The sequence below is a fragment of the Vanacampus margaritifer genome, chromosome 6, assembly GCF_051991255.1.
Source record: "Vanacampus margaritifer isolate UIUO_Vmar chromosome 6, RoL_Vmar_1.0, whole genome shotgun sequence".
In the NCBI taxonomy this organism is placed as follows: domain Eukaryota; kingdom Metazoa; phylum Chordata; class Actinopteri; order Syngnathiformes; family Syngnathidae; genus Vanacampus; species Vanacampus margaritifer.
The window spans coordinates 2,844,986-2,863,328 of NC_135437.1; the positions used below are offsets into that span (position 1 = coordinate 2,844,986).

General features: G+C 39.2%; 1 protein-coding gene across 1 annotated transcript; it reads right to left on the reverse strand.

Moving 5' to 3' along the window:
* Positions 1 to 391: 391 nt before the first annotated feature.
* On the reverse strand, positions 392 to 9,287 carry LOC144053123 (uncharacterized). Its single transcript, XM_077567216.1, has 2 exons — positions 6,608 to 9,287; positions 392 to 1,692 (listed from the first exon to the last, which is right to left on the reverse strand). Exons 1-2 carry the CDS (start codon positions 9,285 to 9,287, stop codon positions 968 to 970), a joined length of 3,405 nt encoding a protein of 1,134 aa, XP_077423342.1. The 3' UTR covers positions 392 to 967.
* Between the last annotated feature and the right edge of the window lie 9,056 nt (positions 9,288 to 18,343).

Below are 18,343 nucleotides of genomic sequence, written 5' to 3' on the forward strand. Positions count from 1 at the left end.
TTGAGGTCGGATCTGACATAATCCGAGTGGTATTCTCAGATTTCCCACTGCCCTCGAATGCAGCATTTTTTTCTGGGCGAATGACGCTCTCAGCTCATTGAAAAGCATTGGATTTTGGATCGTTGCGATTTGTGATTGTTTGTGAGTATTATTTTGATTTGAAAATGTGATAAAATGTTTGACTACTATAACAATATGCCTGGTTTGTTGCTAGTCAAAGCCAAAAGCACTACAACCCCTTGCATTTATGTATTGTATAGAGAAAGCACGTAGCCTTCCACAAAAATGAAGTCTAGCACTTGTTATAGTTACAAAATAAAATAATTGTCTTTATCGATTGATAGTTTTCATTTTTCAAAGAACTAAACAACACTTTGTTTGTCATTTTGTGCTTTAATTTGTGAGTGTGTGTGGGAGGTGGGGTAGTAGGTATAGAATGAAAAGGAGAGACAAAAAAATAATAATCCCATCAACCTTTCAAACACTTTCACGCATATATCACAAAGCCTTTATAGCTGTACAGTAAACACTATGTCAATTATCTCATCACAGGAGTGCTCTGTTCATGCCGCGGCCGAATTTATTGATTTTCTCTTTGGTTGTAAAAGAACCCCGTTTATATCAGCACACAAGTTACTGCAGAATGAAAAACTTTTCACTAGGGGGAAGTATTGCGCCAAATTGGCCAGCGCAGTACTGTTTTTTTTCTTGAGTTAATGTTAAATGGTACAAACTGAGTTGATGTGATTGATATAAACACACATTACTCGAAAAAAATAGGGCTATTGAGCTTTTAGTTGCCATTTCAAGATGAGCCGAAAATGCACTATAATCTTCAAAGATCAATTGATTTTGACCTTGAATGCCAGTGCAACTGTTTGTTTTTGTTTTTTTTGTCTCATCCTTAAATTTCCCCCAAACCCCAATACCCCTAACTATCTGAAAATAGTATTTAACAATAATATGTTCATGATAAAAATCCCCTTGGTCGGATCATCATCCTGACTGTTTTAAAAGACTGCCTTTCATTTGTGAGGTAGAACTCGGTGGAGATATTATGCCAGGCCCCCCAGTATATGCCATCTCGTACCCCCTTGTACTTCCCAAAATAGTACCTTCCATTGAGGTTTGCAGCCATGCATGCGTCAAACCACCAGCCGGAACTGTAGTAAGCCCCGCAGTTCCCAGCTGGGTAGCGGTCGTTGTCCCTATCAGGGGTAGTGAAGGCCTGGTTGTTGTGGTCGTAGCTGGAGCCGAAGCTGAGTGCATCTCCCGCTGTTCCAGAATAACCCCCCACCGTCAGCCGAAAGCGCATCCTTTCGCTCGCCACTCTAAAGTGCTCATACTCTGCGTACCCTGACACCCCAGAGAAGTCCTGCAGCTCCACTCGCAGCGTCATGTCCTTGACCCGGGTCAAGAGGTGGATATATTGGTTACCCAACCAGAACTCCCCTCCCTTCAGTAGCTGCCCGAAGCCTGATCGGTACTCAGCCCAGTTGCGGTTGAAACTGACGCTGCCATCTTGCCGGAGCTGCAGGAGGGTCCATCCTCCACCGTGTACCTCCATGTCGCACAAGACCGGAAAACCGCTGCCGGCATGGAGATCCGGAGTCACTTGGTAGATGCCAGTCTTCATCACCCGCCCTCTAACTAGGTAATCCGAGCAGTCCCTCTTTACAGCAGAAACTGCACCTGAGGAGCATTTGATGGAGACACAAGTCACAAGCTTGTCTTTGATTGGCCGAGGCCTCACTTTAAAGCAAGCGTGTCCAAAGTCCAGTAGCTGAAATAGTAAAGTTTCTTTCTATTCATACCACCTTGATTACTAAAGATAATTCAGTTCGAGAAGCAAAAATGGACACTTCTACTCAAGGTCCGATGTGTGAAGCATAACACTAATGACCCTTAAGTTAATACTGCTTGAAAGATTGTCATCTTACTGAAGATTGCTCTTGTTTTGGTTCTGAATGTGGAGTTGGGGTTCTGCTGCTGATTGCTGCCAAAGCCAATCTTCTCTAGTAGGATACAGGGCCATAGGTCACTTGAAAGTTCTTGGAAAATCCTAAATTTATCACGTCAAATATTAAACTGCATGAGCTGTTCTTAAAAAATATACTGTATAAAAACAATATACAATTGATTGGTTTCATGTGCTTTACAATTTAAAAGTGAAGAATGCCAAACTGACCCTTGTATTTTCCATTTTTTCTGTACATAGCCATTGTAGGTAAAAGTTTAGACACCATGCTTTAAAGTGGGGGTAATTACGATCACCTTGCAGCAGGAATGTAAAAATGAGTTAACAAGTGCAACACGACTACTTTCCTACTGTAAATGAGGTCAGTCAACATATTACCATCCCAAGAGTGGACCTCCATGGTGGAAGCGTTCGTGTGAGTCATTTAGAAGATGTTTACTTTTTACCTTACAGCATATAAACACTTTATTTTATGGTTTGGAAAACACGCTAATGTTGATCTAAGCAGATGGTATGGCTTTTAAAAGCAATTAACTTAAGAGGTCTGATTCAAATAGTGGTTAAAGGGAAGATCAACCCCATTTTTTCGACAATAATATGTTCTATGCAGCCCCACTAGTCTAAATACATTATTCTGTTTAATATTGCGTTAGTGGAATATGAGTTGAAAAAGCGTAATCCAGCAGTTTTTTTAATCAATATCAGAAGGCGGCCGTTTTGCCACTTGCTGTCGACTGAAGATAACATCAATGTTGCTCAGGTCTCGGGTAACAACCAATCACAGCCCAGCTTCAGAAAACAGGTGAGCTGTGATTGATCGTTGCCTGAGCCCTGACCAACATTGATGTCATCGTCAATCGACAGCAAGTGGCAAAATGGCCGCTCCTGAGATGAATTAGAAAAAGGGCTGGATTTTGCTTTATAACTCATATTCCACAAATGTAATATTAATCACAATGTCATGTTTAGACTAGTGAGGTCACATATAACATATTATTGTCAAGAAGTGTTTAAGGTTGACTTCCACTTTAAAGTATGGGATTATTTGGGTTTCTATGGTCCCAATTTACGACTTTTCGAAGTTAAGAGTGATGTGTAATGTAAGAATATGTTCTCACAAGGCACAAAACAACAACGAAAGAACGACTTCACCAGAAGAAAATCAATGTTCAGAATAGCCCCGCCCAGAATCCTGACCTAAACCCTAGAGTGCCATGCACAAATTTGATTTATTTAAAAGAGGACATTGGAATTTAATAAAACACATAAAAAATTCCCGAGTTAAAAAATCCAGAATTAGCCAGAAGGCTATTTTCCATTTGTAGTCCCCTGGCCATGATGTTAAAAAAAGCAATAAAATACAAAAATATAAGCACAGCATAGACACACAATTAGTAAAAACATACAATTCATAATAATAATGCATTGGATTTATATAGCGCTTTTCTAGACACTCAAAGATGCTTTACAATGGAATGGATACATAATAATTCTTGCACTCACACATTCACACCGTGGGGCAGGCTGACGGAAGCGTGGCTACCAGTGTGCGCCTACGGCCTCTCTGACCACCATCAAACATTCGCACCTTCCATACACCAGTGTGAGTAGCACTGGAGGCAATGTGTATGAAGTGCACAACGACATATTACTCGGGAAGAGTGGGAATTGAACAGCCGACCTTCTGGTTACTGGGCGACCGTCTCTACACCCTGAGCCACGGCCGCCACAATTTGACTAAACAGGTCCTGACACACTAAAAAGACAACACAACTTTGCTGTTAAGAATAGAAACAATAGATATAATACACATAACAGCACAACAGATTAAGTATCTTTTAGTGTTGCCAAGTATATGATTCAACAAGCCACTTTTTCAAATGTTTAGTAAAAGCCCTATATGTTAACTGTCTAATCTGATCTGGCAGTGAGTTGCATTCCCTGGCCTCTCTCACAGACCAGGCGGACTGACTGAAGATGCTCTTACGAAGAGGGATAACAAAGTCTCCTCTCGCAGTCCTCTCGTCACACGTTCACTGTTATTTCTCTGAATGATAAACTTGGATAACGGAACTGGGGCTAAATTGTTAGTAAACTTATAAATCAAGCACAAGTCTGCAAATTTCTGAAGGTCAATCCAGTTTAGAAAACCATATTTGTCTAATATATTACAGTGGTGGTAGTGACTTTTTTTTTTATCCAAAACGTTGATGGCTTGCTCATACAAACATACAATACTGGTCTCATTGTGTTATTTGAGGCCTGAAACCAACTCGTTAAACAATAATTAAGGTGGCTAAAAATCATAGTCTAAAAAGATTTTTGCCGCAATCAGCAGACATTCCATTCCTGATTGAACAAAAATGTGCAAGATTTAACTAGATTTTTTTTTAACATAATTTGTCAACATGAGCTTTGAAGGAAAGCATAGAGTCAATCAATAGTCCAAAATATTTATATTGATTAACAGTCTGTAGTTTTTTTTTTTAACCTGAAACCCATATATCAGGACCATTTTTATTGGTTTTACTAAAAAACATGCTGACTGTTTTGGACACATCCAGCTGTAGACAGCACTCTTGCAGCCATGTAGTAACATTATCCATTGCTTTAGTGAGTTTGACTGCATCAATGTCTTTGGAAGGACAGTAAGCAAATACAACTGTATCATCTGCATACAGGATACATTCGACATCTAGGCCTATAACTGATCCCTGAGGAATACCTGTTGATAATTTGAGAAGCTCATATTCATAGTTGTTAATTGAAACAGACTGAGAGTGATTGTTTAAGTAGGATTCAATCCATTTCACTTCAGAGATGGAAAAGTTAAAATGTGAAAGCTTAGTGAGAGGAACTGAATGATTTACCACATCGAACGCTTTCCTAAGATACAAAAATACTGCTCCTACTACACCACCCAAATCTAGAGATACTTTTATTTTCTCTACAGTCATATAGCTGTCTCGGTCGAATGTTTGGCCCGAAAGCCAAATTTAATTTGGTGGAGAGTGGAGCTGTTGTCTAAATGATGAACAATTTGATCAGTGACCCATTTTTCTGCTACTTTTGAAATAGAAGAATACTTATTAGTCTGTAATTATTTAAAGAGGTTGCGTCACCAGATTTAAATACTGGAGAAACTGTAGCAAACTTCCACACATCTGGGAAGTGCCCAGTTGAAATAGAACGGTTGAAAATAAGAGGGATAGTGCTAGCAAGAACTGAACCCAGGTCCTTGAGCACGCTCGTGTCCATTCCAAAGACATCTTTAGCCTTAGAGGCATTAAGTGAGTTTATAATATTCATAACTTTGGTCTCAGTAATGTTTTTTTATTGAAAAATGTGCAGTAACCTGAACAAGATAGTAATTGTTTGATTTTGTAAAAAAATTTGAAAAATCATTAACCAAATTAATAAAGTATGAATTGAAAGCCTGTGCTATTACATTACATTTGACTCTCTAAGGATTTTTCCATTTAAGTGGATTTCCAGATTTTTATTTTATTTTAAAGGATTCACCTGTCATTTTTTTAAATTTAGTTCCAAATAATTTTGGTATTTCCTCTTGCACTATTCAAAGCATTAATGAAAAAAATCAGCCTTGGCTTTTCTGATTTCTTTAATTACTTTGTTTCTTAAGGGGACATACTGATGAATACATCCCATCTTTATAGTCAATTTTAAAGCATTGTCTCGTTCTTTTATTAATCTCAGAATAGATTTATTTAACCATGGAATGTTGTTCTTCTTAGCTCTGTGTTTAATTTTCTGTGTGAATTGTAAAATAATTTATTTTAATTTACTTGTTAACAAAAAACAGTCACGATCTACGTCAAGTCCTGAAAACAGTTCATTCCAGTTCACCTGCTCTACTGAGTTTTGGAAATTGTTTTGTTTGTGTTTTGGGATCCAATAAGCTTCTGTGACAGGCAAACGCCTTATTTAGTTTTCTATTTATCATGATCATAATCAGATTGCGATTTGACAAACCAGTCAGCATGTTAAATGATTTTAGTATTCTCTCTGGTCTGTTAGTGAAGGCTAGATTTATCTGTGTACTTGCGCAACTTGCTATTCGTGTGGAGCCATTAATAACTTGAGTCATATAAAAATTATCCATAACCCTTTTCAGATGGTTTCCGTTTTGTTAGACTCCCAATTTACATTTAAATCACCCATAATAATCACTCTTTGGTCAAATTGAATTGTTCTAGAGATCTATGAGAGTAAAAGACATTTGCTGTGACAAAGTTAATTTTAAAGCAATAAATTCTAGTCCAGTTTCATGTGCCACAAGTATTTCATTACAATTAAAAGTGTCCTTGGCATAAATCAGAACTCCTCCACCCTTTGAGCCCCATCTATCTTTTCGAAATACTTTATAGCCAGGTACAGACAGTATTGTTGGAGCTGAAAATTCATGAAGCCATGTTTCACAGAGGCAGAGGAAGTCAATATTTGAGTCAGTAAGAAGATGGTGAATTTGGTCACTTTTTGACTTCAAACTATGTATGTTTAAGCGAGAGAGGCCCTTGTAGTCTGACTTGTCATCCATCTATCTATACAGGTTCTTGCGATAAGACCTAAAAAATGTTATCATGGTGTGTGAAAAATTGTGTCTCTTACCTTCAGATGGTATCAGCCTCAGTGATCCGCTGGCTGTCTTGCTTTCATTCTCATTATACTTTGGCAGATCTTTTGGATGCCTTTCCGGTGGTGATCCTCCATTCGGCCCCAACTGACTGCCGTTGAAGAATGCGGCAGCCACCTGCTTGATTTTCACACGCAGCTCACGAGCGCTTGACGTAGATGACGTAGCAGCCGGGTGAGCCACAAGGCCAGTGGTGGTTGTTGAGCTGAAGTCAGAGCTGGAGGTGGTCTGGGCACGAGGGGGAAGGGGTTGGATAGTCTTTTGAAGGGGTGCTACTTCATCCCTAGCGTGAAGCTTTGCAGGGCCTGGAGTGTTGCTCGGAATAACATTGTGGAGCCCGATCGGTTGTGTTGATTTTGGAATTGATGAAGATTTACTGGTTGTTTGTGGCCTCAGATCAGACACCGTCCCACTGTGTGGGCCCATGGGCAGGCTGCGTACGCCTGTGAAGGTCTTTGGCGTGACAGTTTTCATCATGCTGGGCTTGAACTCTGTGTCCACTCGGGAATGAGTCAACTCAGCCATTTGTGAAACAGGGCCAGGAGTAGGAGGAAGGTGAGCATAATAGAAACTACCGGTTGTCGTCCTGTTAAATTGGTGAGGTTGGGGTGCTGTTGTGTTCTGGTTTGGTTCAGTTGGTGTTGCTTCTGGCTCCAGCGTCAGTTTCTTTGGTGGTCTGTCATTTGAGCGAGACCAGGGTTCAGATATTTTATTGGAGTCCTCACCAGGACTTTGAGTAGACACAGATTGATGGTCAAGATCAGTAAGTATTTGGCATACTTTAGCGTTTTGGTTTCTTGCAGGATTGGACTGCTTTTTTTTTAGTTTGAGCACCTGACCAGTTTTGAGCTTTCCGTTAATATTGGGAATTTTCTGGCTGGATTTCAGCCTTTGATTGTGATTAGTTGTAAATGTGTTTTCTGTCTCAGAGTTCCTGGAAGAATTATAATGAACTGATTCTGTCAGTTTTTCCCTTTTTTTAGAATCCGTCTGCAGATCTGGTGGGAGATGTTGCTTTGCTATATTTTGATCAAGTTTTTCTTTTGTGTAACTTTTTAACTTTTTGCCAGGTTTTTGCTTCTGGTCATTCTTTATGGTTTTAACAGGATGAACAGGTCTTTTGTTTGGATTCGATTTTTTATTTAACATTGGAGTTTGGTCTGATTCGGGTTCATCGTCTGTCACAGGTTTTGCTTGTTGATCAGTTGCTACGGGCTGCAGATTAGTTGTCCTGTCTTGACCACGTTTGGGTTTTGGCGTTTTGAGATAAGGATCAGTTGTCCTATTGTCAGCTCTTTGAATTTGAAACCTTTTAGTGTCATCACCAGGTTTTAGTTTAATCTCTGCTTTGTTTTTCTGTTGAGACGTTTTTTGTTTGGTTTTAAAGTCCAGTTTACGCTCATGCTTGGAGTCCTTTGGCTTATTGTTGGCATCAGTCTTCATTCCAAGTGTATGCTTTTCCTCCGGCTTGACTTTCAGGCCTGGTCGGTGCTTCAAGCCTGCATCGGTGCTTAGCCACCTGTTGCCATCTGTGGCTTTAGGGGAGGAAATAGTTGTGTGGAGGCTGTGTTGAGGAATGATGGAGGCTGAACTTGTTACATCCAACTGATTCCTTATGGTGGTCGATTCCGTCGAAGCTGTTTCGGTTCTTTTTGGATTAATAACTGGTAAGTAATTGGAAGTGGAACTGGAGAAGGGAGGGGATGGAAGAGATAACGTGATCCTCTCAGTCTCATCCAAGTCTACAAGCTCGGGCCTTTGAGCTGAGAAAAACGTCAACACAGGAGTCGGACTGATTGAAACAAAGTCTGTCCTCTGAGTGGTTTTGATGGATGTTGATTCTCCATTGCCATCTCGTTGCACGTTCTTTACTGCTTTTGCTCTCTCTGTTTTTACACTTCCCATTTCTCCATCCTCCTCCTCCACCACTCCGTCCTCATCTTTTTTTATAGGCTCTTTTTTGTCCGCGAGCCCTCTGTCTGCATTCTGTGTTGGTTTCTCATTACTCCAGCTGGCTTTTACCCCCTTTTCTATTTCCTTTTTCTTCTCCTCCCAAATCTTCTCTTGATCCTGCCTCCCACGGTCCTGTGACGTCTTTATTTGTGTATTTTTCTCCATTACATTTGTTTCATCTGGCCACATTTGATGCTCTTGATTATTTCTAATCTCTTTTCCACCATCCTCTTTGGCTTGTTCACTTTCCTCCTTCTCATCTTTTCCAGCTGCTTCCTTCAGGGATACTTTTTTGCCACTAGATGATTCTACATCGCACATAGAGCGTACCACTGTCTTTCCCAAATTGTCTCCGTCTTCTAAATCTCTCTGTCCTAAACATTGTGTCTCAGAGTGTCCCTCCTCGCCGTACCTGCTCTCTTGGTGTCTCCCACAGTCGCCACACATCTTTCTCAGCTGGTCCACGTCGTCCTTCAGTGTCTGTAAATCCTTCATCAGCTTCTCTAGCTCCCGGAATTGCTGCGGCAGGTGTACAGTCAACGGTGGCAGGCTCAAAACATAAGGGCAGCCGGCTCGCCCCGGTCCGCACGGCCCCCCGGCCCGCAGGGTGGCTGTGCATTGGCCGAATCCCTCGTTCCCTTCCCAAGAGAGGCTGAAGGAGGTCAACAAAGTGAAAAATGTGTACGGTGCTGTTAACTTCATCTTGAGTCACAAGAGTGAGAGGAGGAGAGGAAGAGAGGGTAAAATAGAGCCACCCCTGTCAGTCAGTGCAGCGGTAGCAAGGTGGGCGGGAGAAGATAAGGGAAGGAGGTGGAGTAATGGAGCTCTTAGACTGCGTTCAAACTGCAGGCAAATCGGATTCCTCCTCAAATCAGATTTTTAGGGCCTGTCCAGACTATTTTTAGCAAGTGTCCAAATCCGATCTGGCCCTGTTCAGACTGAGCCACTTCATTGACCCATCTGACAGGTTGCTTTAGCAACGACGTCGAACGGAGGTGGCGCCCAACGCGTGTAGTGTTTGACGTCATTGTGACGTTTACTGCTCCGTTACTTCCCGTTTCTCGCAAGCGCGTTAAGCGGTTTTCTTTTCTTCTTTTTTTCTTCTTTTTTTAAACGACCATATATCTATGGCTATGACCGGGCACTATTTCGCTATTTCCGGTTGCGCATGTGAAGATCTGATGGGGTAGCGAGATCGGCTTCAGTGCAAGTAACGTAAACTGTCACCGTATTTCCGGTTGAGCATGACAGGAGCCGACGGGGCAGTGGAGTCGTCAAGGCGATTGATTGCCGAGCATGCGAGGAAACAGCCGGGCAGCGAACCGATTGGATATTGACAGCACGAGCGCATTGGTTTTGCACGCGTAGAGTGACATCAGGACAGTGTTTCAAGCTGATCAGACTAAGACGCATCTTGTCCAAATCAGATATGAAACTACCTCCCGAATGTTTTTTTCAATCCGTCCCGCAAAAATCGGATTTCATGTGCTTGTGGCTGTTCAGACTACAAACTGCTATTTCATTGCAAAACGCCCACCATTAACTCATTCAATCCTAAAAACGTGTTTACATATTTCTTTGTTTTTAATGCAAGAGCATACAGAAGGCTTTGATGCAGCTTCTGACATGAAGAGGTGGCTTAAAACAATTGTAGTTGTTACAAAAAATGGCCAGCAGGTGGCAGCAGAGCATAAGAGATCAGCCAGAGTCATGTTGGAAGAAGCTCTTTTTCTCAGTGTTTTTACCAGGAATAGAACACAATATTCTGTGGAGCCTCGGAAAATTAGTCACAATCCAGTACAACAGCCGCGAGTGAAGGGGGTTGCTTCAGTGAAAATGGCTGGGAGGGAATAAGTTAATGTGACCTGTACCAAAAAAAAAGAACTTTTCGAGAGGGGAAGTAAAAATAAATAACTGAGATAGTGCAACCCAATCGCATTAAGTGTGCACACCCACGTATACTGTCTCTACAACTGTGCTCAAAATTAACCAATCACTTTCAAATTCATCAGTCATTCATGAGTACAGCATCATACACTTGTCAACATTTAAAGTGATTAACCCCAAATAAAGTTCAGATTTTCTTGTAGGCTTTTCCAGACAGTCTTCGCACAAAACCCTCCGGTTTCTGCTAGAAAGACGGAAGAAAAAAAGTTTGGGAAAGTCTACTAGGAACAGTTGAACTTTATTTGGGTTTAATCATAGGCACCTTAAATGATGGCAGGTGTGTACTGACTTCAATTTACCGTAACAGTCATTCTGACTGTGATTAATTCTGAGCTCAGCCGCATCCCCTGTTATAAGGGTATGCACACTTCTGCAACTACTAATTTGTTTATTTTTACTTCACCACTTGATTTTTTAAAATTCATTTGTGCAGGTTAAACGTCACATTAATGGTGGGGAAAGTTTTGAAATTGATTTCTTGGTCTCATTTTTTTTATATATTGTAAAACCTGTCATTGTTTTTGTACACTTCATATTACCACTTACTAGTCACTGTATGTGTCCTAATATTTACTACAAGTTTCATGGAAACAAAGAAGGCTGTTTGTATCGTTTTCCACAGTACTGTATGTGTGCTAGGTTTACGTATGTCAGTTTGTCATATTTCCACTCATCATAATTAGGCTCACATTGTGTAATGGAGACCACTCACGAAACATTCTTTCTGCATGCTGTCATGCAAATATAGATGACCAAAGGCAGGGATGCTTGCATGTGTGTAACAGTTGCAGATGAGACACGTTTGACGTATTTCATCATATTTAATGACTGCATCTTGGTTGTATTTTATCTTTAAAAAAAATTATTTAAAAAGGCTAGTGGAAAAGATGGTTTAGATTACAAAAGATAATGTACTGTATGTCTTAAATCTAACGAACTATTTAATGTATCTAATTCACGTAGGCAAGTCAGCCTCTAGCATGAGTTAATTTTATTTTATTTATCAATTTCATGTACATATTAAGCAAACTATCATTGTTTGTGTTTTAATATATATTTTAGTTTCCTGTAGGTTTCTCAGCTCATTGCCTATTTAATAATTTTATTTTATCTTTTATTATTTATTTTATTGATTAAATTAATGTGGAGAGCAAACAGACATTGATGGTTGCACAGCTCACTATATTTTTGCTTAATTTCACTCTATTCATAATTAATTTGGTTTACATTTATTATGTTGTGCAGTACAATTAAATTTGATGTTTGTTTTATTTAGTTAGATTTTATTTGATGTAGTTTAATTTTGTTTAATGGGTTGATTTTTTATTTTATTAATTTGGTTCATTGCTTGATTTCATTTTCATTTGTTTGAAGTTTTAATTTATTTTATTTTATTAAAGCATATTGAATCAATTAAGGAAGTGTCTTTGCACAGCCGCCTCTCATCAGGTGCTGGTGGGCAGCAGGAACTCGTGTTGTGTGACAAGAAAAAATAATCGCCTGCACACTTAGTTTGTGTTTTTATTTGAGGGAACAACACGTTTCAGCATTATCAGGTTCACCTCAAATCTGACATGATCATTCACAGGTGAGTATAAATGCTACAAGATAAGCAAAATACAAAAATAGAATATTATTATTCATGAAGTTGGAAAAAAATAGTTATCAACCATTAAAAACAAATACATAACAGCAACACGTGATTTAACAATACACAGCAAGGAAATAAAGCATGTATTGCAATCTTGCGTATCTTGTTGCATTTAACCGCACCTGTGAATGATTATGTCAGACTTGAGGTCAACATGATGACGCCGGATGAAAAACATGTTGTTCCCTCAAATAGCACAAAGTAAAGTCTATGTCGGTGTGCGGGGTATTATTTTTTCGTATCACATATATAAAATATATTCATTTGGTAAATTCTGCTTGATTTAGTTTGAATTCTTTTTTCATGTAGATAGTAGGCAGCCTCACGTAGGTTGCTAAACTCACTTTGTATTGTTTAATTAAATTTTTGTTGTTGGAATTTTTCCCATGTAGTTGACATGAGACATTGAGCCCTTGTGGATTGCTAATCTCACTGTTCAATTGAATTGAATTTTGTTTTATTTTACTTTGTTTTTATTTATGTCAGTTTATCTTGTGGCTTACTAAGCTCAGTGTGTATTATTTAATTATACATTATTTTTTGCTAGAATTTAATTTATTTTCTTAACATAGCAATGAGATGAGGGGACCCTCTCTTGTGGGTTGCTAAGCTCAGTGTTTTACTGTTCCAATGTTTGTTAAAGTGTTTTACTAGTCTCCTCACCTCCGCCCAGCAACGTTATGTTTTTATCACCCACTTATTCATGTGTTTGTTAGGGGGATTTCATGAAAAAGCAAAGCAAAAAAAAAAGCTCAGGCCATTCATATGGTACATCGGCCAAGAGGAACCCATAAAATTTTGGTGGTGATCCGGCTAATGGTGCAGATCCAGAGAATATGTTTTTCCACTTCTGTTAGCATTGCGACATCGCTCTTTTGGTTGTTTTCATTCATTTCTACTTGTATAAGGCGTGATCTTACAGACAAAATATGCAGGAGGTGGGTACTGTATCTGAGAAGATGAGCACTAAGGTAGAACTGATCCTTGGTGGAGGTCTGCACTCTGAGCAATACTAGCTTTAAGCCTGTCTGTTGTGACCTTTTCAATTGTTGTTTTCTGCCTCCTGGCTGGCTGCTTGTTATGACAGCATCAAGGCTGGAGACATTTTTCAGCTGTCTTTTTAATAATGAAAAAAAAAAAGCTGTTTGGCTACAAGTGTGGGAAGCACGCGCTTTTAAATGGAAAGTTAAGTGAAGGAGATAAAGTGTGGAAGCGATAAGCTCTGACCAAATTGGAAACAGAGGGATCAATCAAATCTTTTACTTTAATTAAACCGTACAGTGAGTGATACCTCGATTTAAGAGTGACTTACAAGTTTTCGGGGGTGCGCCGACCACAATGCGATACAATGTCCATTGAATTAGAGCATAAAATGATTATGCTCTTGTTTAATTCTTTACATTCCATCAAATAAAGCTGAGTTTAGTAATAATGTTATTCATGTTTTAGAAAACGACAATTCTGTAAAGTGCTATTTTTTTGTAATAGAATACGTGTCGCAAAAATATTTGTTGGTGTTTTGCTGGGGCTGAGACAAATTCATGTCATTTCCATTCATTTAGTGGGGAAAGCTGATTATATTAAACTCTTCAGGCACCGCTGTACTAACATTCCAGGATTGTATACAGTCAGGCTTGTTTGACAACTGTTGGTAGGTAAAAACCAGGAAACACACAAACCTCAACATTTTAACACACAGTGAAAAAATGTGTGAGAGAAATGTTTATACTATTGGGAGATGTCTGTCTGAATAAAAGGGACTTTCCCATCCAACAATATCTTGTCCTTATTTCCCAGCTGACTTTGGGCGAGTGATGGGATTGCAACCTGGACGTCAGCAGCGCACATAAAGAACTTTTTTTTCATGACGTCTTTTCAGGCATGTCTCCCAAAAAATTTTTCTCTCCTAGGGCTAAATATTGTGTTTGTGTGTGCGAGGGGGGTATTTTAGAACAGGAGTCACCAGCCTTTTAGAACGTAAGAGCCAGTTCTTGGGTATTTATCAATGCTAAGGGCTACCATTTAATGCCCACTGCTGAAATAACACATTTGCTCAAATGACCTTTAAAAATGTTATTATTGCATCTTTCTTTATGTGAAGACTCATCATTTCTCAAAATTAGGAAACAGATAAATGTCAATATGGAAAACTATTTCTATTCATCTCTGCCAGTGTTTTACGTTTTCAAATGATCACTTATACAACATTCCTAGAAAATCACAATGTTCTATCACTGATAAGCTGTTTGTAAAACAGACCCACGGGCTACCCATATAGCCTTGGGGCCTTGAGTTTGTTGACTAGCCTGCTATATACTGTATGCATCTACATGTATTGCACCACCGTTTGTGTTCAACAGGGATGTGATTTTTCCGCTAATTCGCGGAATTCCGCTTTTTTTATCTCCCCCCCCCCAAAAAAAAAATCCGATTTTTCTTTTTTTTTTTTTTTTTTTTTTAGTAGTAGTAGTTCATTGTGTATGCACATGACTCCGACAGATAACATCTTCTGCTATAACAAAGACATTTGTGGTATGCTCTAATATGAGTTACTTTTCATTTGGTCATGATACAATTATTTGTTCATGAAATTTGAACTCTTCAACATTATTTATGTGTTAACTTAGTAATCACATTAGTTAGATATGATGATATTCTCAGTGATAGTTTTTAAAAGCAAAGGCAGTCCAATGTTTTTGAATGTGACTGATTTTGAGTTGACTAAAACTGCCATTTTATATGGGATAGTTCAATATACATTGAAAATTTATGCTGTTGTTTTGTCTATTTCTTTGTCATGTGAGTGCATTGAAAGTACTTAAAAACACGGAAAACCCATGAGCTCTGGGGGGCTTCGCCCCCCTTATCCCCCCACCAGGGCACTGCCCTGGACCTAGCTGGGTGCCAGCGGCCCCCAGACCCCCGGCTAAATTTTCAGATAATTTCACTTTGGTCAAATCACATCCCTGGTTCAAAGATCCATTGCTTTTGGGTTGAAACACTTCAACATAGATATTATATTGTTGGTTAGTCGGGCTATGTTTTTTGATATTTTGTGTTACGATGAATCTTGTGAATTTTAGGGCAAAGTTCTGTGGCACAGACTATGGATGGATGAGTGGCTGGAATATAAATTAAATATACACATATGAATATTGCGCAATAAAATGAAATGGGTGCTTATAACCGAGTGTGGCTGTGGATCATTCTCACAGATATCTTCTTCTCTAGGCTTTTAGCCATTTATGGACAACAGGTTGTAGTCATCGAGGTGCCCTCCTTGTGAACACTGTTTTGAATTCCCCCCCAGTGAGCCGCCTTGGTCCACTCTCTGTCCTGGCTGGTGTAAACACTGAGCTCTCCCTTCCCCACCGCCACCACCACCTCCTCGCCGATAGAACAAACATCTGACCATTTGTTCAACTTCCAGACAGGCAAAGAGGCCACTTCATCTCCGTCAGAGTGATATTGTTGAAACAAAGCTTGAACTCTACCTGGATCGTTCACAGACATCATATCTGTCTTCATCCCATGGATCACACAAGTATCCAAACTCATCTTTTGTCTTTTGTCACACACTGTGACTCTCATCCACTTAATGCTTCATAAGACGTAGAGACATTCTTTCACCATGTATCAGGATGACTTACTAGTCGCTTGAAAACAACGGAATGTGTCTGGTCACATGTAGGATGGGTTTGCTGTGGTGAACCAGCACCAGATTAAGTCTGGTCAGTCCATCAGTCAGTCAATAACCTCAATACCTGTAACCCATTAGGATATTGTTGGACATTCATTTTCCAAAATGAAGCAATCAAGGCTAAGCACATGATGCGTGCAAAGCTTCAGGGCCTGCTATAGCCTGATTAGCTAGGGTTAGTTTAGCTAATAGATAGCAATCATCCACTCATCTGTTTTCTATAGCGCCGCTGTAATCTTTCCCAACTGATTTATGAGAGACAGGGTGCATGGCCCTAAACTGGTCCAGAGACCATCTCGACTCGCAGGAAAACTCCCGGTGGGCCGCATGTTCGTTTCAAAATCAGCAACAACAACAAAAAGCTAGGCCCAGAGTGACTAACCTGGAGCGGCCTGAATTTTCCTGCGTGGTCGGCCTGAATTATGGACCATTCGGGATGTTATTTCGTGGAGAAGGGATCATACAAGCATTAGCTAAGCAAGCGTCCCGCTCACTCCCTTGCTCTCTCTCGCTTACTCTGTCTCCCCTCCCCCACTCTAGCCATTGCTAGCTCACCTCGCTGGCCAACAGTCAAACAGTACTCTGTCCGAACTCAACTCGAGGTTAGCTTAGCTTCACACAGTCACAAAAGGCGCAGTCAAAAGTAAAGATAGCAATAAGAGAAAGGGTGGTGCAGAAAAAGGCAAGATTAAAGAAAAGGTGTGCAACTGAGCTGACAAGGCCAAATGTGCCCAAACTCAAATGTATAAATCATCACAGATCCCTGAAGTGCATAGTCTAATATCATGTTTGGCTAATCATTTTTTCTCCTAGTAATTTAATGTTGTGGTATTTGTATTTGGAATTGTAGATTACACTGAGACAAAAAATAAAAATAAGGCCAATGCCCCCTGAGAAGACTCAGAAGAAAGAGATAAATAGCAGGGCTTGACATTCTTTTTGTAATAATAAATTTAAGGCATACAATGAAAAACAAATAGAAATGACTGTTTTTTTAAATGTGATTGAGACTAGCATTAGCATTTTGCATTCAATTTTGTAAATCCTGCCCTTGCTGTAATTCAAACGCGTGAGCTTGTAGTTGTGATTGCAGTTCATTAAAATAAAGAGCAAGTAAGTGGTTGAATGTTATGCTTGTTTCATTGCTGACTTTTTTGCGATATGCATATCAATTTGTTTAGCACTCTTCACTGGAACTATTTTTGTTCTAACAATTTTACAAATAAACTTTGATTGTGATTTAGTAACGTATTAAAGTTATTATTTTAATTTTTGATCAAATACAACATAAATATTGAAGCTGTGGAATGGTAAGCTATTTTAGATTGATACACTATGATGCATAAAATTATACATCTTCATTAAAACACTCTAAAGTTGGAAGATTTGAGTCATGAAACTACAGGGCTGAAAATGAGTCCATGCAACCCTGCATATAGACATTTATTCACATAAACACCAGTGGACAATTTAGAATACCCAGAGAAAATACGCGGAAGAGGGGAGAACGCCATCTCCACAGGGCAAGGGAAAGCAGCCAGAGCTGAGATTTGAACCCAGAATCTTAGAGCAGTGAAGGGGACATGCCTCAAGAAAGAAAGAAATAAACACTGTTAGGCTACTTGTCACTACTGAGTGTGAACCATGTGTGACCACATTTAACAGGACAGAGATGAGCAACTTTTTAAACAACAAATTGACGTACTGCATTTATTTCACTATAGTGCCTCTTAGCGACGTTGGGAAGAATTGCAAGTTTTTGTTTTGTTTTGTTTTTTACATGACAAGGCGTGCCTTGACATTTTTTGTTAAAAAAAAAATTGTTTTGTGGTTTTATTTTTGGATTATGTTTTTAAAATATTTTATTTTTTTAAAGTAATATTTTATTATGTAATACTGTAATTAGTAGATTATATTTATTTTGTGTTCGCTGTCCGATTTTACTAAATAAATTACTGATAAAATTATATAAATAAATTACACTTTGTTTCACCTGTGTTTGCTTTTTGAAGTGCTCTTTTAATAAAGCTATTGTTAGGTGAATTTGAATGAAAGGAATTGTATCTTGTTTCTTTTGTAATATATATTCAGAAGTACGACTTTGACGTTTCCCTACTCCAACGCACCTGTTTCCAATGAACAGGACAATTATCAGGCTTATGTGGAGCTTGCTGATGAGTGTCAGGTGTGTTAGAAAAGGGAAACCTGCAGGACTCCGGTCCTCAAGGACCGACTTTGGACACCACTGAGATAGAGTATCATAATAATTGTAATTACAATAATAAAAGTTTTTGTTGTTTGTTATTTTGCATTTGCGGAGATATACTTTATTTAGCCAGGATGAGTAACACATTTTATAATTAAAAACATATATATATATATTCTTTTCTTTGCCTTCTAAAATAACAAAATAAATCATTTTCCCATTTTAGAGTGAAGTCCTTGTAGAGCAGTCCAGTC

Bases quoted from the DNA above. Each gene is read 5' to 3' on its own strand.
- LOC144053123 (XM_077567216.1), bottom strand. From the start codon at position 9,287: ATGAAGTTAACAGCACCGTACACATTTTTCACTTTGTTGACCTCCTTC. The intron at 1,693-6,607 runs GTAAGAGACACA...AATGCTCCTCAG, and splicing joins GAGGCTGATACCATCTGAAG to GTGCAGTTTCTGCTGTAAAG.